Genomic DNA, 26,986 nt, shown 5'->3' with positions numbered 1-26,986 from the left:
TCCCATCCTCTGGTTACATGTTCTATCATCTCCTCTGGGGCATGGATCATCAATCAAGAGCTGGGGTATTTTAATTACTTTCTTTACACCACAGCTGATCAAACTAAAAAAAAAATTATGTTATTATAATTCTGCTAAGTTCATTGTACTGCCTGCTGGATAGACTAAAAATATACAAATAAAAAGTAAAAAAACATAATTCCCAATAATTTCAAAGGCAGACAAATTCATATAGTTTTTATTTATTCCCTGAAATAAATATTTTCACTCAAAACATAAAATTTTCTCCGTCCGGTAAAGGTCGGCACCGGTGCAGGTGGTCACGCAGCGAGCTCCTGGCAGATTATAGCGGATCCTTGGTCATAGAGGAATAATTACAGAAATGTCACTGCCTTTCCACAGGTTAATCAAAGGAGAAGGATGTAATATAATATGTTTTATAGAAAGTTGTTTTAAAATAAGCAATGCCCAGAGCATCAGTAAACACAAAGTGCAATACTTTATGTATCAGCAAATATATTTCCCTTGAATGCAATGTAACTATCACACCACAAAGTGGTATAAAAAGCAATTCCTATACTGATACACTTAGTTCAGAAAGGGCAGGCTCAAAAAATTCCTTGGTAAGTAGACTATGCCATTCAGGCCCTGAACTGAATGTTAATGGAGCCATTCTCTGAATGTCAGCTTCTGCATGCTGGTGCAGGAATCAGAGCAGTGAGATGTTCCATATACTGTATACCAGACAGCAACAACATGTGGAGATGAGAAGGCGGCTAGGTAACTTCCCCCTTCCTCACTCCTCATCTGAAGATTCCTCTTCTGCTTCTTCCAACCACTGTATAAACTTCTGAAGCTATGTGGACAAAAATGTAGGGTGAATCGAGACATTGAGTATCACCATGAAAACAGTACAATCAGTAATGCATTTAGGAAGGATCTGATAACCACACTCACCACTTGCTTTTTACGCAACTGCCTGCCTTTGTCTGTAATGTCTGTTTGTGAAAACCAGCGAAGAATCATCTCCTCTGCTAGCACATCCTGCTGGTAGAATCCCATCAGAACCTGTTGTGGAGAGTGGGATACGTATGGGTAAACATCTAGCATTCATGTTACAAGTGAGCAGAAGCCATTGAGAAAGAAAGAATGCCTTCTGGTAGAGGACACATGTCCATGCAGGCACAAGTTAGTCTAATACCTCATGGGGACAGAAAAAAGTTTTGTTACAGTAAGAAGATTTAGATATAGCGGTGGTGCAGGTTTAGGGATACAATCCCAGGAAACTATATAATCACTTTCTGTGTTCTCTTGCTAGAAAAGAAGGGAAAAAATGAAGACCACCTGGTCCATACTGCATCCTTAATTAAGATTTCACACAACTATTCTTAATTTTATTAGTGCACCTGCTTTAATTACACTACTTTGTTTCTGGAATCAACTCTTTCCTCTAAACTAGCATATACGAAAGAATTCCAAAGCATCACATTTCAGGAGAAAATTTGATTTGGCTGCTCCTGCATTCAAGCGATTCCCCAGGATGTGCCACGTGGGATTTGAATATTAAGCTACTGCAGGTGGAGATGGCTTTTCCAATCAGCTGTGTCAACAACACTACATGTAAAAGTTTAGACTGTGAGACTCCAATAATAATGGAACTGCAAGGGACTTCAATCAAGTCAATGGCACTGCTAGTTATGTGAACACAACCAAAAACTACATTACACATTTCCATTATTGTCAAAGTATATACAGACAGGAAAATTGAAGACCTGGAAAAATATTAAAGCGTACTTGGTATATTAGTTGCTCTTCCAGATACAAGTTTGTGTTTTTTTTTTTTATATTCTGGTGGAGCACCAACAGACAGTCGAATAGACTGCATTCACTCTATTCCGATCTTCAAATACCACACTCTATACATTTCCAAATATATCCATCTTTATCCTGTGCCAGAATCATCCCCTATTTCTCCTCCATCCATGTGGTGGTTGTATGGTGTAAAATGCAGGTATGGCCTATGACACGCATGTCAAACCTGTGGCCCGCAAGGCCCCTAACGCATCCTTTTGCGGCATGTCGGCCGGGGTTAAACTGGTCTGGAATGGGACAGAACTGCGTTCTCCCTCCACCCGTCCACGGTGAGGTTGCCCCACTGTACTCATGGCTGCTGCAGGAGGAGGCTGGATTCTGGCCGGGCTTCCCTCTGCCTGCACTGCCCACTGGCGCCCATATCAATTGACGATGGTAGGCTGCACTATAGAATGAATTGGCCCGTCCTGCCTCCTCCAGTCCTGACAAAGATGGTGTCACCTCACGTGTCTCCTGATGTGAGGAGGGAGCTGCCCTGAGAGAGATAACTATGCCCATGCGGATGCTGAAGACTGGGAAAGATATTTACAGCAAGTAAAAAGGTTAGCAACCATGGCATGCCCTTCCCCCCCACAGTCCACACAGGGTTTGATTCATTATGAATCGCTACTGAGGCTGGGGTGGCGATGTTCACAAATCTGCTATTGCTAAAATTTGCATGTGAAGAGACGCCCAGAAAGGTTAAAAGACGCCCACTGATGCATTTGCCAATCTGCATAGGCATTAGCAGATTCGCAATGCATAAGCAAAAAAAGGACACCATCGACATTTACGGCTGACCCCAGCATACTTAAATCAATGAGAATGCAGTTGCACTGGGCACCATGTTTTTTTAATGCAGTATTTGCAGATGACGTCAGATACATGCCTCAAAAATGCCCATAACACGCCCGCGTTTTCCCAGCCACTCCCCACAAATGCCATGTCACCACCCACAAACGGGCACTTCCTGTGAATCAAAATGCATTCACTTTAGAATTCGGCTGCAGACGCAAGGCGATGGCATTTTGCCCTTCTCGCAAGCGCAGTGCGTTTGCAGCGCATGCTGCCGTTAGTTGCTCACTGCGAGCAATCTCACATTTGCAACTGGTAACGAATCAGGCCCACTGTGTATATTACCCTGCTTCCACTCTATTTCCCTCCCTCATCTCTGTATATGATTTGCCTGCCTGTTGCCTCTGTCCCCTTGTAGGCGATATTAGAATATAGGGAAATATCCTGCACCAAACAGTCGGATATTTGTAAGCAAACTGAAAATCAGCATATGACCATAAAATCCGAGGCTACATTTTAGCCTCTTATGTTATATTCGGGTGTAGTATGTGATGCCGGTGGTCGGGCTCCTGGCGACCAGCATACTGGCACCGGAATCCCGACCGCCGGCATACCGACAGCTGCGCTGTCTCGCTGCGGGCACGGTGGCGCTTATTCTCCCTCCAGGGGGGTCGTGGACCTCCAAGAGGGAGAAGTGTCGGTATGCCGGCAGTTGGGATTCCAGCGCCGGTATGCTGGTCGTCGGGAGCCCGGCCACCGGCAAAGTGAAGACCACCCGTTATATTCATATGCTGGTTTTCAGTTTGCTTACAAATATCAGACTGTTTGGTGCAGGATATTTTTACTGATATCATCTACAAGGTAGAACTGCATACAAAGAAAAAGGTTGCAGGTGCACAATTCAAACATTACTAATTTATTAATAATAATCATTGCAATAAAATTTTGCGCGAGGTTCTTCGCATAGTTATTGCTGTAAGTAATGGCTTGCCCACCGCGTCCACGTGACCTCATTAGTCGGGCAAGTCCCTAACATTTTGGGGGGTACAAATCTAGGGCACGGGACCCCCCAAAATGAAGCAGCTGAGTGACCCCAGGCCAACACAAAAGTGAAAAAATATATACTAAAAAAAAAAAGAGGAGTTTGGTACTTATCGATAAATCCATTTCTCTGCATCCTCTAGAGGACACTGGAGTCCAATACAGTAGGGGTGTGAAGCTTGCAACCGGAGGTGTGGCAGAATCTAAAATTAGCATTGTCTGCACAGCCAGTCCTCCCCCTTCACATCCCTCCTCCCCCAGTTTGGAAATTTTTGACTGAGAGAATAGGACATGATACTATAGCACATGGCGAGGAACCGAACCGTACAACATACCAAACAGCATCCAAGAAACTTCTGAACCGAAAAACTAACGCTGTTTGTACGAAGTGTTTGAACAAAAACTTTGAACACAGCAGGTTGACAGCACCGAGGCGGGTGTCCAGTGTCCCATAGAGGATTCAAAGAAATGGATTTATCGGTAAGTACCAAAATCCTCTTTTCTCTTTCATCCACTAGGGGACACTGGAGTCCTATACAGTAGGGGACGTCCCAAAGTTATCCCCCAGGGAGGGGGTGTTGTCGGTGGCCTGCAAAACTAAACGTCCGAACTTAGAGTCTCCGGACGCAAAGGTATCAAACTTGTAAAATTTTGCGAACGTGTGGGCTGAGGACCACGTCGCCGCTCTGTAAAGTTGAGTAGTGGAAGCACCTCTGGCAGGCAGCCGCCCATGAGGCACCCACTGAACGGGTGGTATGAGCACCCATCTGAACCGGAACCTGTTTGCCACAGGAAATATAAGCCTGCCGAATGGCCAATCTAATCCACCCAGACAAAGACTGCTTAGAAGCTGGCCAACCCTTCTTAGGCCCATCATAAAGAACAAACAAATGGTCCGACTTTCTGAAGGACGACGTAACTTGTACGTATACCCATAAAGCTCGGACAACATCCAAGGACATGTCCCCCATCTGCGAGAACCTGGAAAGATGGGACCACAATTGGCTGGTTTACATGAAACCCCAAAACAAACTTAGGAAGGAAATCTGCCCTTGTATGGAGTTCTGCCCTATCCTCATGAAAAATTAAAAAGGGACTCTTACACGATAAGGCTCCCAACTCAGAAACCCGCCTGGCCGAAGACAAGGCAAGCAACAATGTGACCTTCCAAGAGAGATATTTCAGGTCTGTTCTTGCTAACGGCTCAAAAATTGATGATCTCAAAAATTCTAACACCAAATTGAAGTCCCATGGTGCAGTAGGAGGACGAAAAGGGTGTTGTATCCTCAGAACCCACTGTAAAAAGGTTTGAACCTCTGGCAAGGATGCTAACCGCTGTTGAAAAAGGATGGAGAGAGACAAAATTTGAACCTTCAGAGAGCCCAGCCTCAGTCCTATATCCAGACCGGCCTGAAGGAAGAGTAGTAGTCTGGATAAGTGGAAGTTCATCGAATTCCACCCACGTTCTTGACACCAGTCCATGTATCTCTTCCAAATCCTGTAGTAGTGCATGGCTGTGACCAGCTTCCTGGCAGCAATCATTATAGGAATGGCCGTTCTTGGTATCCCTCTGTTCCTTAAGATCCGGGTTTCAATAGCCACGCCGTTAAACGCTGTCTGTTCAGGTCTGGGTGTTGAAACGATCCCTGAGATAGCAGGTCCTGTCTATGAGGTAACCGCCAAGGATCTTCTGCTAGTAACCCTCGCAGGTCTGAGTACCAACTCCTGCGGGGCCAATCTGGTGCGAATAGAATTGCCCACACTCGCTCTCGTTTCAACCTTTTCTGAACCTTGGGTAGGAGTGGGAAAGGTGGGAAGATGTAAACCTTCTTGTAACACCAAGGAAGCGTTAAAGCGTCCACTCCTTCTGCCGCTGGATCTCTTGTCCTGGCCACATATCTGGTCAGCTGATGGTTTTGCCGAGACGCCATTAGGCCGACTTGAGGTAGACCCCATCTCCTCACCACCATGTTGAAAATCCGTGGATGTAGGCACCACTCTCCCGGATGCATGTCCTGGCGACTGAGATAATCTGCTTCCCAGTTCTCCACACCTGGAATGAACACCGCCGAGAGGATGAGGTTTCGCCTTTCTGCCCACAACAAGATCTTTGTGGCTTCCTGTAACGCCATCCTGCTCTTTGTTCCTCCTTTACGGTTTATGTAAGCCGTTGTTGTGACATTGTCCGACTGTATCTTTAAGTGTTGACCCATGACTAGGTCTTCGGCTAAGAGAAGTGCGTTGTAAACCGCTCTCAGCTCGAGAATGTTCATGGGTAGTCTGTTCTCCTGTAGCGTCCATCTGCCCTGAAACTGATGTTCCTCCAGGACAGCACCCCAGCCTCTGAGACTGGCATCCGTTGTTAGGATCCTCCAATCCCAAATGCTGAATCTCTTGCCTGCTGTGAGATTCCTGTGCAACGACCACCAAATTAAGGAGGTTCGTATACGCGGTGGAAGTCGGATTCTTCGATATAGAAGCCAGTGCGAACCTGCTCCCTGAGCGATGAGGTTCATCTGGAACGGTCGGGAATTAAGTCTGCCGTACTGGAAAGCATCGAACGACGCCACGATCTTCCCTTGAAGTTGCACACAGAGGTGTAGAGAAACAGTTTGTGTCCTCAGTACCTTGTTTTCTGGTAGGAATACTCTCAATTGTACCGTGTCCAAGATGAGACCGAGGAATTGAATCAGTTGAGTCGGCATGAGGTTGGATTTCTGGAAATTCACAAGCCACCCATGTCGAATGAGAAATTGATGAGATGTCCGAACGTCCTTGATCAGCTGTTCCTGAGATGATGCCTTGATCAGTAGATCGTCTAGATAAGGTATAATCGTGACCCCCATAGTCTCAAACCTGCAACCATGATTGCCATGATCTTCGTGAAGATTCTTGGGGCTGATGATAGACCGAACGGCAAGGCCCTGAGTTGGTAGTGATCCGTCACCAGTGCGAACCTTAAGTAAGCCTGGGGAGGAGTCCAGATTGGGATATGCAGATATGCATCCTTTATGTCCATGGATACCATGAATTCGCCTTGTTCTAAGCCTGCAATGACCGACTGGATTGATTCCATCTTGAATTTGTAGACCCTTAGAAACTGGTTTAAAACTTTTAAATTGAGTATCGGTCTGACCGTCCCGTCTGGCTTTGGCACGACAAAAAGATTGGAATAGAAACCAGTTCCACTCTGAGAGGCGGGAACTGGAATAATGACCTCTGACTGTAGCAATTTTTGAATTGCTGTCAGTAGTGCTTTTGCTTTCTAAGGGCACCGAGGCAATCCCGTTGTAAAAAAACGGACTGTGATGTCTCTGTTGAAAATCGAGTTTGTACCCCTGTGAAATGATGTCGTTTATCCAAAGTTGTGGTGAGGTTTTGGCCCAGATGTCCTGAAAGCCTTCCAGACGTGCGCCCACCAAGGGGGACCCCAGGTGAGCCGGGAGGCCGTCATGCCACGGTTTGTCAGCAGGTTTATCCTGCTTTCTGGCTGCTGCCTGTGAGCGGCCTCTACCTCTGTCCCCGCGTACTTGTGTACCGAAACCTCTTCCCCGGGCTTGAAAGGACTGCGATCTAAATGAAGTAAATGCTGGTCCCGAATAACCTCTCCTAACCTGTGGAGCGGCTCTCGTATAAGGAGTAGGTAGAAAGGTGGATTTCCCTGCTGGAGCCTGCGAAATCCACTTGTCCAACTCTGAACCAAAAAGCATCTCACCCCCAAAGGGGATGGATTCTACCGTCGCCTTGGTGTCAGAGTCTCCTTGCCATTCTCTGAGCCATAAAATCTGTCTAGCCGATATGGCCGATGTGGAGATGCGCGATGCTATTCTGCTAATATCCTTTGAGGCTTAACACAAGTATGAAGCAGATTCTCGAATGTGTTCCGCCAGTTGAATAATCTCTTCTAAGCTATTTTCCTCCTCAATAGCCTGTACAATACGTCCAGACCATGCTCCCATGGCTTGTTGACCCAAGCACAGATGATCGCCGGTCTCTGTGCTGCACCTGTTGCTACGAAACTTGACTTTAAAGCTGTGTCAACCTTACGATCTGAAGCATCCTTTAAGGTCGTTACATAAGGTATAGGTAAGATCGTCTTCTTCGACAACCTTCCTAGGGAAGCATCCACTACTGGTGGATTCTCTCACTTATCCATTACACCTTTAGGTAGGGGATAAGTTATTTGAAAACTTTTTTGAAATTGAAAGCGTTTGTCAGGTTGTTTCCAAGCATCCTCCATTTGAGATTGGAGGGATTTAGGAATGGGAAACACTGCTGAACGCGGCATTTGGGATTCGAACAAGTCAAATTCTTCTGGCTCCTTAACTTCTTCTACCTTAAAGTTTAGGATCTCCTTTACCGCTTCAATTAAAGACTCAAGACCTGAGATTGCCGTGTCCTCTTCTGGAAAATCGGCGTCTAGGTTAGATTTAAGTAACTCCCCTTCCTCTGTATCAATGAGAAGACCCTCTTCCTCCTCTGATTCCGGTATAATAGAAAATGAGTTTTATAGTAAGAACTTACCTTTGTTAAAACTCTTTCTGTGAGGTACACTGGGCTCCACAAGGATAGACATAGGGGGTGTAGAGTATGATCTTGATCCGAGGCACCAACAGGCTGAAAAGCTTTGACTGTTCCCAGAATGCATAGCGATGCCTCCTCTATAACCCCGCCTCCCTGCACAGGAGCTCAGTTTTTAGTTAACCAGCCCAATGCAGTAGCAGGAAAAGAGACGACAACGGTTAGTAGCTACATACACCACACTCTCACGACAGGAGAAGTGTCAGCGGCTAATGCCATACCAACCCAAAGAAGCTAAGTGCGTCAGGGTGGGCGCCTTGTGGAGCCCAGTGTACCTCGCAGAAAGAGTTTTAACAAAGGTAAGTTCTTACCATAAAACTCGTTTTCTGCTGCGGGGTACACTGGGCTCCACAAGGATAGACATAGGGGATGTCCTAAAGGAGTTCCTTATGGGAGGGGACGCACTGTAGCGGGCACAAGAACCCTGCGTCCAAAGGAAGCATCCTGGGAAGCGGCAGTATCGAAGGCATAGAACCTAATGAACGTGTTCACAGAGGACCACGTAGCCGCCTTGCACAATTGTTCCAAGGGTCGCACCACGGCGGGCCACCCAAGAAGGTCCAACAGACCGAGTAGAATGGGCCGTAATGTGAGCAGGAGCCGAGAGACCAGCCCTCACATACGCATGTGCAATCACCATTCTAATCCATCTGGCCAAAGTTTGCTTATGAGCAAGCCAGCCCCGTTTGTGAAATCCAAACAGCACAAAGAGAGAATCAGATTTCCTAAATAGAAGCAGTTCTCTTCACATAGATACGGAGAGCCCGTACCACATCCAAAGACCGCTCTTTGGGAGACAGATCAGGAGAAACAAGTGCCGGAACCACAATCTCCTGGTTAAGGTGAAACAAAGAAACCACCTTAGGCAAATAACCGGGACGAGTCCTAAGAACCGCCAGGTCACGGTGAAATATCAGATATGGGGAACTACAGGACAAGGCACCCAAATCCGACACTCTTCTAGCTGAAGCAATAGACAGCAGAAAAACCACCTTAAGGGAAAGCCATTTAAGATCAGCTGAACCAAGAGGTTCAAACGGAGACTCTTGTAACGCCACCAAAACCACCGACAAGTCCCAAGGATCCACAGGCGGGACATAGGGAGGTTGGATACGCAACACACCCTGAGTGAAGGTATGCACATCAGGTAAGGTCACAATCTGTCTCTGAAACCACACCGACAAGGCAGATATTTGAACCTCGAGGGAAGCCAGACGCAGGCCTAAGTCCAGGCCCTGCTGAAGAAAAGCCAACAACTTGGCTGTACTATACTTGGAAGCGTCATAATCGTTAGATGCACACCAAACAAAGTAAGAATGCCAGACCCTATAGTAAATCCGAGCAGAAGTCGGTTTCCGGGCCCGCAACATAGTTTGAATGACCGCCTCAGAAAACCCTTTAGCCCTTAAGACGGAAGCTTCAAGAGCCACGCCGTCAAAGACAGCCGGGCTAGGTCCTGGTAGACACAGGGGCCCTGAACGAGGAGGTCTGGGCGTTGCAGAAGTAGAATTGGACGCTCCGACGATAGGCCCTGCAGGTCTGAGAACCAGTGCCGTCTGGGCCACGCTGAAGCTATGAGAAGCAGAATTCCTCTTTCTTGCTTGAACTTCCAAATTACTCTGGGCAGGAGTGACACCGGAGGGAACACGTACGGCAGCCGAAACCTCCACGGCACCGCCAGCGCATCCACGAATGCTGCTTGAGGATCCCTTGTCCTTGCTCCGAAGACCGGAACCTTGTGATTGTGTCGAGACGCCATCAGATCTACGTCTGGAAGGCCCCACTTTCCCACTAGGAGTTGAAACACTTCTGGATGGAGGCCCCACTCGCCGGCATGTACGTCCTGACGACTGAGAATGTCCGTTTCCCAATTCAGGACTCCCGGAAAGAATATTGTTGATATGGCCGGTAGATGGCGTTCCGCCCAATGTAAAATCCGTGAGACTTCCTTCATTGCCAAACGGCTTCGAGTGCCGCCTTGATGATTTATGTAAGCCACTGTGGTGGCGTTGTCCGACTGTACTTGAACAGGACCGTTCAGAATTAAATGCTGGGCCAGGTTCAATACATTGAAGACCGCCCGCAATTCCAGAAAGTTGATCGAGAGGAGAGATTCCTCCTTGGTCCACTGACCCTGAAGGGAGTGTCGCTCCAGCACCGCGCCCCAATCTCTTAAACTGGCATCTGTTGTCAACAGGACCCAGTCGGATATCCAGAAGGGATGGCCCCTGCACAATTGTCTGTCCTGGAGCCACCAGAGCAGTGACAGACTGACGACCTGATCTGGTGAGGCAGGCCGTCCCACTTGGCTAGAATCAGCTTCTGGAGGGGGCGAGAATGGAATTGAGCATACTCCACCATGTCAAATGCTGACACCATGAGGCCCAGCACCTGCATCGCCGAATGTATCGACACTTGCGGACGAGAAAGGAAGCAACGAATCCTGTCCTGAAGCTTCAGGACTTTCTCCTGAGACAAGAACAACCTCTGGTTGTGAGTGTCCAATAGCGCTCCCAGGTGCACCATGCTGAGCAAGGACCAGGGAGGATTTCTTCCAGTTGATGAGCCACCCGTGGGCTTGTAGAAACCGGACAGTCATGTCCAGATGACGTAGGAGAAGTTCTGGGGAATTTGCCAGGATTAACAAGTCGTCCAGATACGGCAGTATCCTGACCCCATGACGGCGGAGTACCACCGTCATAACTTTGGTGAAGACTCGCGGAGCCGTAGTTAAAGCAAAAGGTTACGCCCGAAACTGGTAATGGAGGTTGCCGATCGCAAACCTCAGGAATTGCTGATGTGACGCTGCTATAGGAATATGCAGGTAAGCATCCTGTATGTCCAGGAAGACCATGTAGTCCCCAGGTTCCAAACCCAGAACTAGAGCGCGAAGGGTTTCCATACGGAACTTGGAAACCTTCACAAACCTGTTCAAAGCCTTGAGGTTGAGAATGGGCCGGGAAGACCCATTCGGTTTCGGGACTAGAAACAGCGGAGAATAGTACCCCCGGCCCCTCTGCCCAAGAGGCACCTGTACTATGACTCCCGTATCCAGGAGGGTCTGTACCACCGAATGTAGAGTGTTTGCCTTTGTCTGGTCCAACGGGACATCTGTCCGGCAAAATCGATGAGGGGGTTGGTTTTTGAAGGCTATGGCGTAACCTCGAGTGACGACTTCCCGTACCAAGGCATCTGAAGTGGTCTTCAACCATTCCTGGGAATAGCCTAGAAGCCGGCCCCCCACCCTGGGATCCCCCAGGGGGAGGCCCACCCCGTCATGCGGTAGGCTTATCGGTCTTGGAAGCTGGCTGACGGACAGCCCAGGCTCTTTTGGGCTTCGGCTTACCAGGCTTGGAAGTGCGGACCTGCTTGTTGTACGCCTGACCTTTTGCTTTACCTGAAGGACGAAAGGGGCGAAAGGATGTACCTTTAGCCTTCGACACAGAAGGAGTGGTACTTGGCAGACAGGCAGTTTTGGCAGTAGCCAAGTCAGCCACAATCTTATTTAAGTCCTCCCCAAATAGAATATCTCCCTTGAAAGGGAGTACCTCCAGGGTTTTTCTAGAGTCCAGATCCACAGACCAGGATCTCAGCCACAAAATCCGGCGAGCCAGGACTGATGCAATAGAGGCCTTGGCTGCTAGGACACCGGCATCAGAAGCCGCCTCTTTAATATAGCGAGAAGCTGTGACAATATATGACAAGCATTGTCTAGCATGGTCAGAAGAGATTTCAGCTTCTAACTCCAAGGCCCATGCTTCAATAGCCTCTGCAGCCCATGTTGCTGCAATAGTGGGCCTTTGTGCAGCACCCGTGAGGGTGTAAATCGCTTTCAGACAACCCTCCACACGTTTATCCGTAAGCTCTTTTAGAGACGTGACGGTAGTAACAGGTAGAGCTGAGGAAATCACCATCCTAGCCACATGCGAGTCTACTGGAGGAGGCGTTTCCCAATTTTTAGACAGCTCTGGCGCGAGGGGGATAGCGAGCCAGCATCTTCTTTTGAGGCACAAACTTCTTACCCGGGTTTTCCCAGGGTTCCTGACGTATATCCACTAGGTGGTCAGAGTGAGGTAAAACTTGTTTAACCACCTTCTGACGCTTGAACCTATCTGGTTTCTTAGGAGGAACGGATGGCTGGGGATCATCCGTAATCTGCAGAATCTGCAGAATCAACTTAATAGCCTCCAAAAGATCAGGAACATCCACATGTGAACTAGCCTCCCCATCAGCAGTATCTGTGTCAGAATATGTGGGGTCAGTATAAGTGCCATTTTCAGCAGACGAGGTGTCAGTGACAGCAGTGGATTGTGAGGAGATAAGAGCTCGCTTAGAGGACCCCTTGGGCTTGGGCGAGCGAGGGTCAGACCTTTTAGTAGTCAGGGACTGGTTCGCACAATGGGGGTCATTCCGAGTTGTTCACTCGCAAGCTGCTTTTAGCAGCTTTGCACACGCTAAGCCGCCGCCTACTGGGAGTGAATCTTAGCTTATCAAAATTGCGAACGAAAGATTAGCAGAATTGCGAATAGACACTTCTTAGCAGTTTCTGAGTAGCTCCAGACTTACTCGGCATCTGCGATCAGTTCAGTCAGTTTCGTTCCTGGTTTGACGTCACAAACACACCCAGCGTTCGCCCAGACACTCCTCCGTTTCTCCAGCCACTCCCGCGTTTTTCCCAGAAACGGTAGCGTTTTTTCGCACACACCCATAAAACGGCCAGTTTCCGCCCAGAAACACCCACTTCCTGTCAATCACATTACGATCACTAGAACGAAGAAAAAACCTCGTAATGCCGTGAGTAAAATACCTAACTGCATAGCAAATTTACTTGGCGCAGTCGCACTGCGGACATTGCGCATGCGCATTAGCGACTAATCGCTCCGTTGCAAGAAAAAAATAACGAGCGAACTCGGAATGACCCCCAATACCTCTTTACCCAAACCCCTGCGCAGTGTAGTCAGCACAAGCAGAGATAAAGGAGAGATATGGTGACTAAAATCACAGAGAAAAATACGTATTAAAGTATATCTTGAAAAATCCTATATAAATATAAAACCTGACGCACCAAGCCCCCTCAGGTTATAGAATATAGGGATAGCAAGTTGAGTGAGAGACACGAAATGGAAACCACTCAGCAAGCTAATGCACACACATATAGTCACAGTTTTACAATGCAGAGGTTATTACTAACAATAATACTGCACTGGACCAGCTTATATAGCTATGTAGTCAATAGATATAACACTGCACAGTAAGAACTGGATGTATATCACAGGGTAATTGTACTAGAAAACCCTGACTAAATGCACTCTCTCTTGACTAACATTTTCTAATAGGCAGGTAGAATACTTAAGTGTCATGTAAAGTCACAGCGCTGACAACCAGGCGGCTTTACACAGAAGGATTTGCCCAAGCAGAACCAGGAACAGTGTAGCTGAGAGAAATGGCGCCCAGACACTGACAGGGAGTGAGGAAGACACAGATATGCAGCTCCAGGGCGGGAACATTTGCGGGAAATGGCGCCCTGGGGCTGGGGCTCCAGGTCTAAGCCTTATCCCCCTGCTGGCAAAACCACCGGGTACTGTGGGCTACTATTAAAATGGTTTTAAGAGAAAACCTGACCTGCACCCATGCCCTAGTGATCTAGTGGGACCGCCTGTACTGCCACAGTGTCCACCGCCAGCGCGCGCGGCCCGCCTCCCACTGACCGAGCCGGATCGCGATAAAGTACGGGTCCCGCGAGCGGGACCCACTCACCACCTCCCAAAGCGCGGCCACGCGATCCCGGAGAGCCCCCGTCGTGTGTGCCTGACCATGGAAGAAAACCGGAGCCTCCTGCTGCAGGTACCCGGCAACCAGGGCTCGGGAGTGTACAGCGCCGCTGGGGAGAGATGGAGCTGCAGCAGTGAATGTTAAAGACATATACACACTGCTACAGCCCTTGAAGTCTTCACTTTTCTTCTTAAAAAGCTCTTCTCAGGGCTGCCTAGAGCAGCCCCTCTGTTATGTGCCTGCTATCTGCGGCACCAACTACAAAACTGAGCTCCTGTGCAGGGAGGCGGGGTTATAGAGGAGGCGGCGCTATGCATTCTGGGTACAGTCAAAGCTTTTCAGCCTGTTGGTGCCTCGGATCAAGATCCTACTCTACACCCCCTATCTCTATGCTTGTGGAGCCCAGTGTACTCCGCAGCAGAAAGAGGTCTTTTAACTGCCTTGCGCACATTCGTTTCTGCATGTGCGGGCGGTGTTAACTTGATGAGAAATTCCTCCATCGTCTTAGAGAATCCTGCAGCCCATTCCGATTGCTGCTTGCGTGATTCTGCCATCTCCTTGGAGATTCTATTTGCAAGGTTGTCTTCCCATGAACTAGCCAGAGCACTGCTCCCAGGTGGAGCGTCCTTGTCTAAGCAGGAGTCGCACACCCCGGAGCTGCCAACCCATGTGCTCTTCTTGTTCCATTTTGTACAAACATAACAGGTCTTGGAAGTCTTGGTTGGTGCTTTAGACATGTTGTTTAAACCCCTTACAAGGGAATTACGCAGCGCTTTCACCCTTTAAACTAGGAAGAGAAAGACTGTGAGAGATGACAGAAAACGAGTTTTATGGTAAGAACTTACCCTTGTTAAAACTCTTTCTGCGAGGTACACTGGGCTCCACAAGTCTGGACAATGGGGTGTAGAGTAGGATCTTGATCCGAGGCACCAACAGGCTCAAAGCTTTGACTGTTCCCAGAATGCACAGGGTCGCCTCCTATATCACCCCGCCTCCCAGCACAGGAGCTCAGTTTAGTTAACCAGCCCAATGCAGTAGCAGGAAAAGAGACGACATCGTTTAGTAGCCACATACACCACACTCTCACGACAAGAGAAGTGTCAGCGGCCAATGCCATATCAACCCAAAGAAGCCAAGTGCGTCAGGGTGGGCGCCTTGTGGAGCCCAGTGTACCTCGCAGAAAGAGTTTTAACAAGGGTAAGTTCTTACCATAAAACTAGTTTTCTGCTGCGGGGTACACTGGGCTCCACAAGGAATGGACAATGGGAATGTCCTAAAGCAGTTCCTTATGGGAGGGGATGCACTGTAGCGGGCACAAGAACCCGGCGTCCAAAGGAAGCATCCTGGGAAGCGGCAGTATCAAAGGCATAGAACCTTATGAACGTGTTCTCGGAGGACCACGTAGCCGCCTTGCACAATTGATCAAGGGTCGCACCACGTTGGGCCGCCCAAGAAGGTCCAACAGACCGAGTAGAATGGGCCGTAATGTGAACAGGAGCTGACAGACCAACCTTCACATAAGCATGCACAATCACCATTCTAATCCACCTGGCCAGGGTCTGCTTGTGAGCAGGCCAGCTACGTTTGTGAAATCCAAACAAAACAAAGAGAGAATCAGACATTCGAATAGAAGCAGTTCTCTTTACATAGATACGGAGAGCCCGTACCACATCCAAAGACCGCTCTTTGGGAGACAAATCAGGAGAGACAAAAGCTGGAACCACAATCTCCTGATTAAGGTGGAACAAAGAAACCACCTTAGGTAAATATCCGGGACGAGTCCTAAGTACCGCCCGGTCACGGTGAAAAATCAGATATGGGGAACTACAAAACAAGGCACCCAAATCCGACACTCTTCTAGCAGAGGCAATAGCCAGCAAGACCACCACCTTAAGGGAAAGCCACTTAAGGTCAGCTGAACCAAGAGGTTCAAATGGAGGCTCCTGCAACTCCTCCAAAACCACCGACAAGTCCCAAGGAGCCACAGGCGGGACATAGGGAGGTTGGATACGCAACACACCCTGAGTGAAAGTATGATCATCAGGTAAAGTCGCAATTTTTCTCTGAAACCACACCGACAAGGCAGAAATATGAACCTTGAGGGAGGCCAGACGCAGGGCTAAATCTAGGCCCTGCTGTAGAAAAGCCAAAAGTTGGGCTGTACTAAACTTGGAAGCATCATAATGGTTAGATGCGCACCAAACATAGTAGGAATGCCAGACCCGATGGTAAATCCGAGCAGAGGCCGGTTTCCAGGCCCGCAACATAGTTTTAATGACCTCTTCAGAAAAACCCTTAGCTCTTAAGACGGAAGCTTCAAGAGCCACGCCGTCAAAGACAGCCGGGCTAGGTCCTGGTAGACACAGGGGCCCTGAACGAGGAGGTCTGGGCGTTGTGGAAGTAGAAGTGGACGCTCTGACGATAGGCCCTGCAGGTCTGAGAACCAGTGCCGTCTGGGCCACGCTGGAGCTATGAGAAGCAGACTTCCTTTTTCTTGCTTGAACTTCCAAATTACCCTGGGCAGGAGTGACACCGGAGGGAACACGAACAACAGCCGAAACCTTCACGGCACTGCCAGCGCATCCACGAATGCTGCTTGAGGATCCCTTGTCCTTGCTCCGAAGACCGGAACCTTGTGATTGTGTCGAGACGCCATCAGATCCACATCTGGAAGACCCCACCTTTCCACGAGGAGTTGAAACACTTCTGGATGGAGGCCCCACTCGCCGGCATGCACGTCCTGACGACTGAGAAAGTCTGCTTCCCAATTCAGGACTCCCGGAATGAATATTGCCGATATTGCCGGTAGATGGCATTCTGCCCAACGTAGAATCCGTGAGGCTTCCTTCATTGCCAAACGGCTTCGAGTGCCGCCTTGATGATTTATGTAAGCCATTGTGGTGGCGTTGTCCGACTGTACTTGAACAGGACGGTTCTGAATCAAATGCTGGGCTAGGTTCAACGCATTGAAGACCGCCCGCAATTCCAGAATGTTGATCGAGAGGAGAGATTCCTCCTTGGTCCACCGACCTTGCAAGGAGTGCTGCTCCAGCACCGCGCCCCAACCTCTTAGACTGGCATCTGTCGTCAACAGGACCCAGTTGGATATCCAGAAGGGACGGCCTCTGCACAATTGTCGGTCCTGGAGCCACCAGAGCAGCGACAGACGGACCTCCGGAGTCAGAGATCATTTGAGACCTGATCCGGTGAGGCAGGCCGTCCCACTTTGCTAGAATCAGCTTCTGGAGGGGGCGAGAATGGAATTGAGCATACTCCACCATGTCGAAAGATGATAACATGAGGCCCAGCACCTGCATTGCCGAATGTATCGACACTTGCGGACGAGAAAGGAAGCAACGAATCCTGTCCTGAAGTTTCCCGACTTTCTCCTGAACAACCTCTGGTTGTGAGTGTCCAACAGCGCTCCCAGATGCACCATGCTCTGAGCAGGGACCAGGGAGGATTTCTGAGCCACCCGTGGGCTTGTAGAAACCGGACCGTCATATCCAGATGACGCAGGAGAAGATCTGGGGAATTTGCCAGGATTAACAAGTCGTCCAGATACGGCAGTATCCTGACCCCTTGACAGCGGAGTACCACCGTCATCACCGCCATAACTTTGGTGAAGACTCGCTGAGCCGTTGTTAAACCAAAAGGTAACGCCCGAAACTGGTAATGGAGGTTGCCAATAGCGAACCTCAGGTATTGTTGATGTGACACTGCTATAGGAATATGCAGGCAAGCATCCTGTATGTCCAGGGAGACCATGTAGTCCCCAGGTTCCAAGGCCAGAACTATAGAGCGAAGGGTTTCCATACGGAACTTGGAAACCTTCACAAACTTGTTCAGTGCCTTGAGATTGAGATTGGGCTGGGAGGACCCATTCGGTTTCGGGACTAGAAACAGCGGAGAATAGTACCCCCGGCCCCTCTGAGCAAGAGGCACCTGTACTACGACTCCTGTATCCAGGAGGGTCTGTACCACCGAATGTCGAGTGTTTGCCTTTGTCTGATCCGATGGGACGTCTCTCTGGCAAAATCGATGAGGGGTTCGGTTTTTGAAGGCTATGGCATAACCTCGAGTGACGACTTCCTGTACCCAGGAGTCTGAAGTGGTCTTCAACCATTCTGGGTATACCCTAGAAGCCGGCCCCCCACCTTGGGATCCCCCAGGGGGAGGCCCGCCCCGTCATGCGGTAGGCTTATCGGTCTTGGCTGCTGGCTGACGGGCAGCCCAGGCTTTTTTGGGCTTCGGCTTACCAGGTTTGGAAGTGCGGGCCTGCTTATGATACGCCTGACCTTTTGCTTTACCCGAAGGACGAAAGGGGCGAAAGAACGTGCCTTTGGCCTTCGACACAGAAGGAGCTGTATTAGGCAGACAGGCAGTTTTGGCAGTAGCCAAGTCAGCCACTATCTTATTTAAGTCCTCCTCAAACAGAATATCCCCCTTGAAAGGGAGTACCTCCAGGGTTTTTCTAGAGTCCAGATCCACAGACCAGGATCTCAGCCACAATATCCTGCGAGCCAGGACTGACGTAGTAGAGGCCTTGGCTGCTAGGATACCGGCATCAGAAGCCGCCTCTTTAATATAGCGAGAAGCTGTGACAATATATGACAAGCATTGTCTAGCATTGTCAGAGGAGATTTCAGCTTCTAACTCGAAGGCCCATGCTTCAATAGCCTCTGCCGCCCATGTAGCTGCAGTAGTGGGCCTTTGTGCAGCACCCGTGAGGGTGTAAATCGCTTTTAGACAACCCTCGACACGTTTATCCGTAGGCTCATTTAGAGACTTGACGGTAGTGACAGGTAGAGCTGAGGAAACCACCATCCTAGCCACATGTGAGTCTACTGGAGGAGGCGTTTCCCAATTCTTAAACAGCTCTGGCGCGAGGGGATAGCGAGCCAGCATCTTCTTTTGAGGCACAAACTTCGTACCTGGGCTTTGCCAGGGTTCCTGACGTATATCCACTAGGTGGTCAGAGTGAGGTAAAACTTGTTTAATCACCTTCTGACGCTTGAACCTATCTGGTTTCTTAGGAGGAACGGATGGCTCGGGATCATCCGTAATCTGCAGAATTAACTTAATAGCCTCCAAAAGATCAGGAACATCCACATGTGAACTACCCTCCCCATCAGCCGTATCAGAGTCAGAACCTGTGGGGTCAGTGTATGTGCTGTCTTCATCAGACGAGGTGTCAGTGACAGCAGTGGATTGTGAGGAGACGAGCGCTCGCTTAGAGGACCTCTTGGACTTAGGCGAGCGTTGGTCAGACTTTTTAGTAGTCAGGGACTGGTTCAACTTCTTTAATTGAGCAGATAAATCGTCCGCCCACGGCGGGTTAGCTGCAGGGACCACATACGGTTGTACCGGCATTGGGGGTCCCATAAGGGGTGTTTGTTTATGAACTAGCGTATGCAGAAGCGTGGAAAAAGCGGCTCACGGAGGGTCAGTATGTGCCTCCGTTGCCACCATCCCACTGGGGTGCAAGGAGCTCCCAGAACCAGAGCCCACAGCTGCTATATTCTCCCCAAATGTGCCTGTGGCTTCAGCAACACCAGAACCGTTACCCTCAGAAGCAGACAGGATATAACTTGCAGTATGAGGTAACACAGTACAATTATTAGCAGCACTATATCCCTAAACCCAAACCCCTGCGCAGTGTAGTCAGCACCAGCAGAGATAAAGGAGAGATATGATGACTAAATCACAGAGAAAAAATAAGAATTTACTTACCGATAATTCTATTTCTCATAGTCCGTAGTGGATGCTGGGGACTCCGAAAGGACCATGGGGAATAGCGGCTCCGCAGGAGACTGGGCACAAAAGTAAAAGCTTTAGGACTACCTGGTGTGCACTGGCTCCTCCCCCTATGACCCTCCTCCAAGCCTCAGTTAGGATACTGTGCCCGGACGAGCGTACACAATAAGGAAGGATTTTGAATCCCGGGTAAGACTCATACCAGCCACACCAATCACACCGTACAACTTGTGATCTGAACCCAGTTAACAGCATGATAACAGAGGAGCCTCTGAAAGATGGCTCACAACAATAATAACCCGATTTTTGTAATAATAACTATGTACAAGTATTGCAGACAATCCGCACTTGGGATGGGCGCCCAGCATCCACTACGGACTATGAGAAATAGAATTATCGGTAAGTAAATTCTTATTTTCTCTAACGTCCTAAGTGGATGCTGGGGACTCCGAAAGGACCATGGGGATTAAACCAAAGCTCCCAAACGGGCGGGAGAGTGCGGATGACTCTGCAGCACCGAATGAGAGAACTCCAGGTCCTCCTCAGCCAGGGTATCAAATTTGTAGAATTTAGCAAACGTGTTTGCCCCTGACCAAGTAGCTGCTCGGCAAAGTTGTAAAGCCGAGACCCCTCGGGCAGCCACCCAAGATGAGCCCACCTTCCTTGTGGAATGGGCTTTTACAGATTTTGGCTGTGGCAAGCCTGCCACAGAATGTGCAAGCTGAATTGTACTACAAATCCAACGAGCAATAGTCTGCTTAGAAGCAGGAGCACCCAGCTTGTTGGGTGCATACAGGATAAACCGCGAGTCAGATTTTCTGACTCCAGCCGTCCTGGAAACATATATTTTCAGGGCCCCGACTACGTCCAGTAACTTGGAATCCTCCAAGTCCATAGTAGCCGCAGGTACCACAATAGGCTGGTTTAAGTGAAACGCTGAAACCCCCTTAGGGAGAAATTGAGGACGAGTCCTCAATTCTGCCCTGTCCGTATGAAAAATTAGTTAAGGGCTTTTATAGGATAAAGCCGCCAATTCTGAGACACGCCTGGCTGAAGCCAGGGCTAACAGCATTACCACTTTCCATGTGAGATATTTTAAGTCCACAGTGGTGAGTGGTTCAAACCAATGTGATTTTAGGAACCCCAAAACTACATTGAGATCCCAAGGTGCCACTGGAGGCACAAAAGGAGGCTGTATATGCAGTACCCCCTTGACAAACGTCTGAACTTCAGGAACTGAAGCTAGTTCTTTCTGGAAGAATATCGACAGGGCCGAAATTTGAACCTTAATGGACCCTAATTTTAGGCCCATAGAAAGTCCTGTTTGCAGGAAATGCAGGAAACGACCCAGTTGAAATTCCTCTGTAGAGGCCTTCCTGGCCTCACACCACGCAACATATTTACGCCAAATACGGTGATAATGTTGCACAGTTACATCCTTCCTGGCTTTGATCAGGGTAGGGATGACTTCATCCGGAATGCCTTTTTCCTTCAGGATCCGGCGTTCAACCACCATGCCGTCAAACGCAGCCGCGTTAAGTCTTGGAACAGACAGGGTCCCTGCTGGAGCAGGTCCTTTCTTAGAGGTAGAGGCCACGGGTCCTCCGTGAGCATCTCTTGAAGTTCCGGGTACCAAGTCCTTCTTGGCCAATCCGGAGCTACGAGTATAGTCCTTACTCCTCTCCTTCTTATGATTCTCAGTACCTTGGGTATGAGAGGCAGAGGGGGGAACACATACACTGACTGGTACACCCACGGTGTTACCAGAGCGTCCACAGCTATTGCCTGAGGGTCCCTTGACCTGGCGCAATATCTGTCCAGTTTTTTGTTGAGGCGGGACGCCATCATGTCCACCTTTGGTTTTTCCCAACGGTTCACAATCATGTGGAAGACTTCTGGGTGAAGTCCCCACTCCCCCGGGTGGAGGTCGTGTCTGCTGAGGAAGTCTGCTTCCCAGTTGTCCACTCCCGGAATGAACACTGCTGACAGTGCTATCACATGATTTTCCGCCCAGCGAAGAATCCTTGCAACTTCCGTCATTGCCCTCCTGCTTCTTGTGCCGCCCTGTCTGTTTACGTGGGCGACTGCCGTGATGTTGTCCGACTGGATCAACACCGGCTGACCCTGAAGCAGAGGCCTTGCTTGACTTAGGGCATTGTAAATGGCCCTTAGTTCCAGGATATTTATGTGAAGTGACGTTTCCATGCTTGACCACAAGCCCTGGAAATTTCTTCCCTGTGTGACTGCTCCCCAGCCTCTCAGGCTGGCATCCGTGGTCACCAGGACCCAGTCTTGAATGCCGAATCTGCGGCCCTCTAGAAGATGAGCACTCTGCAACCACCACAGGAGAGACACCCTTGTCCTTGGAGACAGGGTTATCCGCTGATGCATTTGAAGATGCGATCCGGACCATTTGTCCAGCAGATCCCACTGAAAAGTTCTTGCGTGGAATCTGCCGAATGGAATCGCTTCGTAAGAAGCCACCATTTTTCCCAGGACCCTTGTGCATTGATGCACTGACACTTGGCCTGGTTTTAGGAGGTTCCTGACTAGGTCGGATAACTCCCTGGCTTTCTCCTCCGGGAGAAACACCTTTTTCTGGACTGTATCCAGAATCATCCCTAGGAACAGCAGACGTGTCGTCGGAATCAGCTGCGATTTTGGAATATTTAGAATCCACCCGTGCTGTTGTAGTACTACTTGAGATAGTGCTACTCCGACCTCTAACTGTTCTCTGGACCTTGCCCTTATCAGGAGATCGTCCAAGTAAGGGATAATTAAGACGCCTTTTCTTCGAAGAAGAATTATCATTTCGGCCATTACCTTGGTAAAGACCCGGGGTGCCGTGGACAATCCAAACGGCAGCGTCTGAAACTGATAGTGACAGTTCTGTACCACAAACCTGAGGTACCCTTGGTAAGAAGGGCAAATTGGGACATGGAGGTAAGCATCCTTGATGTCCAGAGACACCATATAGTCCCCTTCTTCCAGGTTCGCTATCACTGCTCTGAGTGACTCCATCTTGAATTTGAACCTTTGTATGTAAGTGTTCAAGGATTTCAGATTTAAAATAGGTCTCACCGAGCCGTCCGGCTTCGGTACCACAAACAGCGTGGAATAATACCCCTTTCCCTGTTGTAGGAGGGGTACCTTGAGTATCACCTGCTGGGAATACAGCTTGTGAATGGCTTCCAATACCGCCTCCCTGTCGGAGGGAGACGTTGGTAAAGCAGACTTCAGGAACCGGCGAGGGGGAGACGTCTCGAATTCCAATTTGTACCCCTGAGATACTACCTGCAGGATCCAGGGGTCCACTTGCGAGTGAGCCCACTGCGCGCTGAAATTCTTGAGACGGGCCCCCACCGTGCCTGAGTCCGCTTGTAAGGCCCCAGCGTCATGCTGAGGACTTGGCAGAAGCGGGGGAGGGCTTCTGTTCCTGGGAAGAGGCTGCCTGCTGCAGTCTTTTTCCCCTTCCTCTGCCCCGGGGCAGATATGAGTGGCCTTTTGCCCGCTTGCCCTTATGGGGACGAAAGGACTGAGCCTGAAAAGACGGTGTCTTTTTCTGCTGAGAGGCGACCTGGGGTAAAAAGGTGGATTTCCCAGCCGTTGCCACCAGGTCCGATAGACCGACCCCAAATAACTCCTCCCCTTTATACGGCAATACTTCCATATGCCGTTTGGAATCCGCATCACCTGACCACTGTCGCGTCCATAACCCTCTTCTGGCAGAAATGGACAGCGCACTTACTCTTGATGCCAGAGTGCAAATATCCCTCTGTGCATCTCGCATATATAGAAATGCATCCTTTAAATGCTCTATAGTCAATAATATATTGTCCCTGTCCAGGGTATCAATATTTTCAGTCAGGGAATCCGACCAAGCCACCCCAGCACTGCACATCCAGGCTGAGGCGATTGCTGGTCGCAGTATAATACCAGTATGTGTGTATATACTTTTTAGGATATTTTCCAGCTTCCTATCAGCTGGTTCCTTGAGGGCGGCCGTATCAGGAGATGGTAACGCCACTTGTTTTCATAAGCGTGTGAGCGCCTTATCTACCCTAGGGGGTGTTTCCCAACGCGCCCTAACCTCTGGCGGGAAAGGGTACAATGCCAATAATTTTTTAGAAATTAGCAGTTTTTTATCGGGGGAAACCCACGCTTCATCACACACCTCATTTAATTCATCTGATTCAGGAAAAACTACAGGTAGTTTTTTCACACCCCACATAATACCCTTTTTTGTGGTACTTGTAGTATCAGAAATGTTCAAAACCTCCTTCATTGCCGTGATCATGTAACGTGTGGCCCTACTGGAAAATACGTTTGTTTCCTCACCGTCGACACTGGAGTCAGTGTCCGTGTCTGGGTCTGTGTCGACCATCTGAGGTAACGGGCGCTTTAGAGCCCCTGACGGTGTTTGAGACGCCTGTACAGGTAATAACTGATTTGCCGGCTGTCTCATGTCGTCAACAGTCTTTTGTAAAGTGCTGACACTATCACGTAATTCCTTCCATAAGACCATCCAGTCAGGTGTCGACTCCCTAGGGGGTGACATCACTATTACAGGCAATTGCTCCGCCTCCATACCATTTTCCTCCTCATACATGTCGACACAACGTACCGACACACAGCACACACACAGGGAATGCTCTGATAGAGGACAGGACCCCACTAGCCCTTTGGGGAGACAGAGGGAGAGTTTGCCAGCACACACCAGAGCGCTATATATATAAAGGGATAACCTTATATAAGTGTTTTTCCCTTATATAGCTGCTGTATAGATTTATCTGCCAATTTAGTGCCCCCCCTCTCTTGTTTTACCCTGTTTCTGTAGTGCAGGACTGCAGGGGAGAGTCAGGAAGCTTCCCTCCAACGGAGCTGTGAGGGAAAATGGCGCCAGTGTGCTGAGGAGATAGGCTCCGCCCCCTTCTCGGCGGCCTTTCTCCCGCTTTTTTAAGGAAAAATTGGCAGGGGTTAAATGCATCCATATAGCCCAGGAGCTATATGTGATGTATTTTTTGCCATCTAAGGTGTTTTTATTGCGTCTCAGGGCGCCCCCCCCAGCGCCCTGCACCCTCAGTGACCGGAGTGTGAAGTGTGCTGAGAGCAATGGCGCACAGCTGCGGTGCTGTGCGCTACCTTATTGAAGACAGGACGTCTTCTGCCGCCGATTTTCCGGACCTCTTCAGTCTTCTGGCTCTGTAAGGGGGCTGGCGGCGCGGCTCTGGGACCCATCCATGGCTGGGCCTGTGATCGTCCCTCTGGAGCTAATGTCCAGTAGCCTAAGAAGCCCAATCCACTCTGCACGCAGGTGAGTTCGCTTCTTCTCCCCTTAGTTCCTGTTGCCAGCAGGATTCACTGAAAATAAAAAACCTAAAACTAAACTTTTTCTTAGAAACTCAGGAGAGTCCTAGAATGCACCCTTCTCGGCCGGGCACAAAAATCTAACTGAGGCTTGGAGGAGGGTCATAGGGGGAGGAGCCAGTGCACACCAGGTAGTCCTAAAGCTTTTACTTTTGTGCCCAGTCTCCTGCGGAGCCGCTATTCCCCATGGTCCTTTCGGAGTCCCCAGCATCCACTTAGGACGTTAGAGAAATACGTAATACAGTATATCTTTGTGAAAATCCTATATTAACACCTGACGCACCAAGCCCCCTCAGGTTATAGACTATAGGGATAGCAAGTTGAGTGAAAGACACGAGATGGACACCACTCAGCTATCAAATGCACACACAAATAGTCACAGTTTGTACAATGCAGAGGTTATTACAGACAATAATACTGCACTGGACTAGCTTACACAGCTATATAGTCAATAGATATAACACTACACAGTAAGAAACTGGATGTATATCACAGGGTAATTGTACTATAAACCCCTGACTAAATGCACTCTTTCTTACTAACACTGACTAAAAAGGCAGGTAGAATACTTAAGTGTCATGTAAAGGCACAGCGCTGACAACCAGGCAGCTTTACATAGGAGGATTTGCCCAAGCAGTCCCAGGAACAGTGAGCTGAGGAGTAATGGCGCCGCAGACACTGACAGGGAGTGAGGAAAGACAGAGATGCAGCTCCAGGGCGGGAACACTTGCTAGAAATGGCGCCCTGGGGCTGGGGGAGGGGCTTCAGGTCTAAGCCTTATCCACCTTGCTGGCAATACCACCAGGTACTGTGGGCGATATTAAAATCGGTTTTAAGAGAAAACCTGACCTGCACCCATGCCCTGGTGATCTAGTGGGATTGCCTGTACTGCCACAGTGTCCACCGCCAGCGCGCGCGGCCCGCCTCCCACTGACCGCGCCGGATCGCGATAAAGACCGGGTCCCGCAAGCGGGACCCACTTACCACCTCCCGAAGCGTGGCCACGCGATCCTGGAGAGCCACAGCCATTTGTGTGCCTAACGTGAAGTAAACCGGAGGTACCCGGCAACCAGGGCTCGGGAGTGTACAGCACCGCTGGGGAGAGCTGGAACTGCAGCAGTGAATGTCACAAAACATTTACCACCGCTGCTGCCCTTGAAGTCTTCACTTTTTACCTCATAAAAAGCTTTTCTCAGGGCTGCTTGGAGCAGCCCCTCTGTTAAGTGCCTGCTTACTGCAGCACCAACTGACAAACTGAGCTCCTGTGCTGGGAGGCGGGGTGATATAGGAGGCGGCCCTGTGCATTCTGGGAACAGTCAAAGCTTTGAGCCTGTTGGTGCCTCGGATCAAGATCCTACTCCACACCCCATTGTCCAGACTTGTGGAGCCCAGTGTACCCCGCAGCAGAAGAGAAGGTAACGGATCCGGCTGGAATTACCTGTCCCTTTCTTAGATATAAAAGGAGCAGGCCAAAATAATTTTAAAAGTAAAAAAAAAAGAATAAAAAATAATATATATAAAAAAAATCAAATAAAAAACACCAGCCGCCTCGCAACCCCAACTGTAAATCAGCTACGATGTTAGAGTTGGTATCCGCTTGCTTCCATGTATTTTCTTCAGGATCTTTCAAACAGATTTCCTTTGAAAATATAATCAGTACAGTATAATTACTTTTCAGGAGATCCTCGCATAACGTATATATATTCTATACCAGCAGAGGGAGCTGTTAGCAAAACGATTCAGTCAGAACAGCAGGGGGAGCTATTTCTGTAATAAAATACCTTCCTTTATGTTATTCACAGAGGGGGAGGACCCTCTGCCC

The 26,986-nt window shown here is 49.2% G+C and overlaps 1 protein-coding gene across 3 annotated transcripts in view; it reads right to left on the bottom strand.

The window, feature by feature from the left end:
* Positions 1-222: 222 nt before the first annotated feature.
* Positions 223-26,986, bottom strand: part of EIF2B5 (eukaryotic translation initiation factor 2B subunit epsilon) — a 119,402-nt gene continuing 92,638 nt past the window's right edge. For all 3 annotated transcript variants that reach the window (XM_063916582.1, XM_063916581.1, XM_063916580.1), the window contains exons 15-16: positions 958-1,068; positions 223-856 (exon numbers count right to left, since the gene is read on the bottom strand). In XM_063916582.1, coding sequence (XP_063772652.1) covers positions 797-856; positions 958-1,068 — 171 coding nt within the window. In that variant the 3' untranslated portion in view covers positions 223-796. The remainder of the gene's footprint in view (positions 857-957; positions 1,069-26,986) is intronic.

Source organism: Pseudophryne corroboree, chromosome 4 (assembly GCF_028390025.1).
Source record: "Pseudophryne corroboree isolate aPseCor3 chromosome 4, aPseCor3.hap2, whole genome shotgun sequence".
NCBI classification, from domain to species: domain Eukaryota; kingdom Metazoa; phylum Chordata; class Amphibia; order Anura; family Myobatrachidae; genus Pseudophryne; species Pseudophryne corroboree.
Note: the sequence above shows the minus strand (reverse complement) of the source record. Positions and strands in the feature narration are given on the sequence as shown.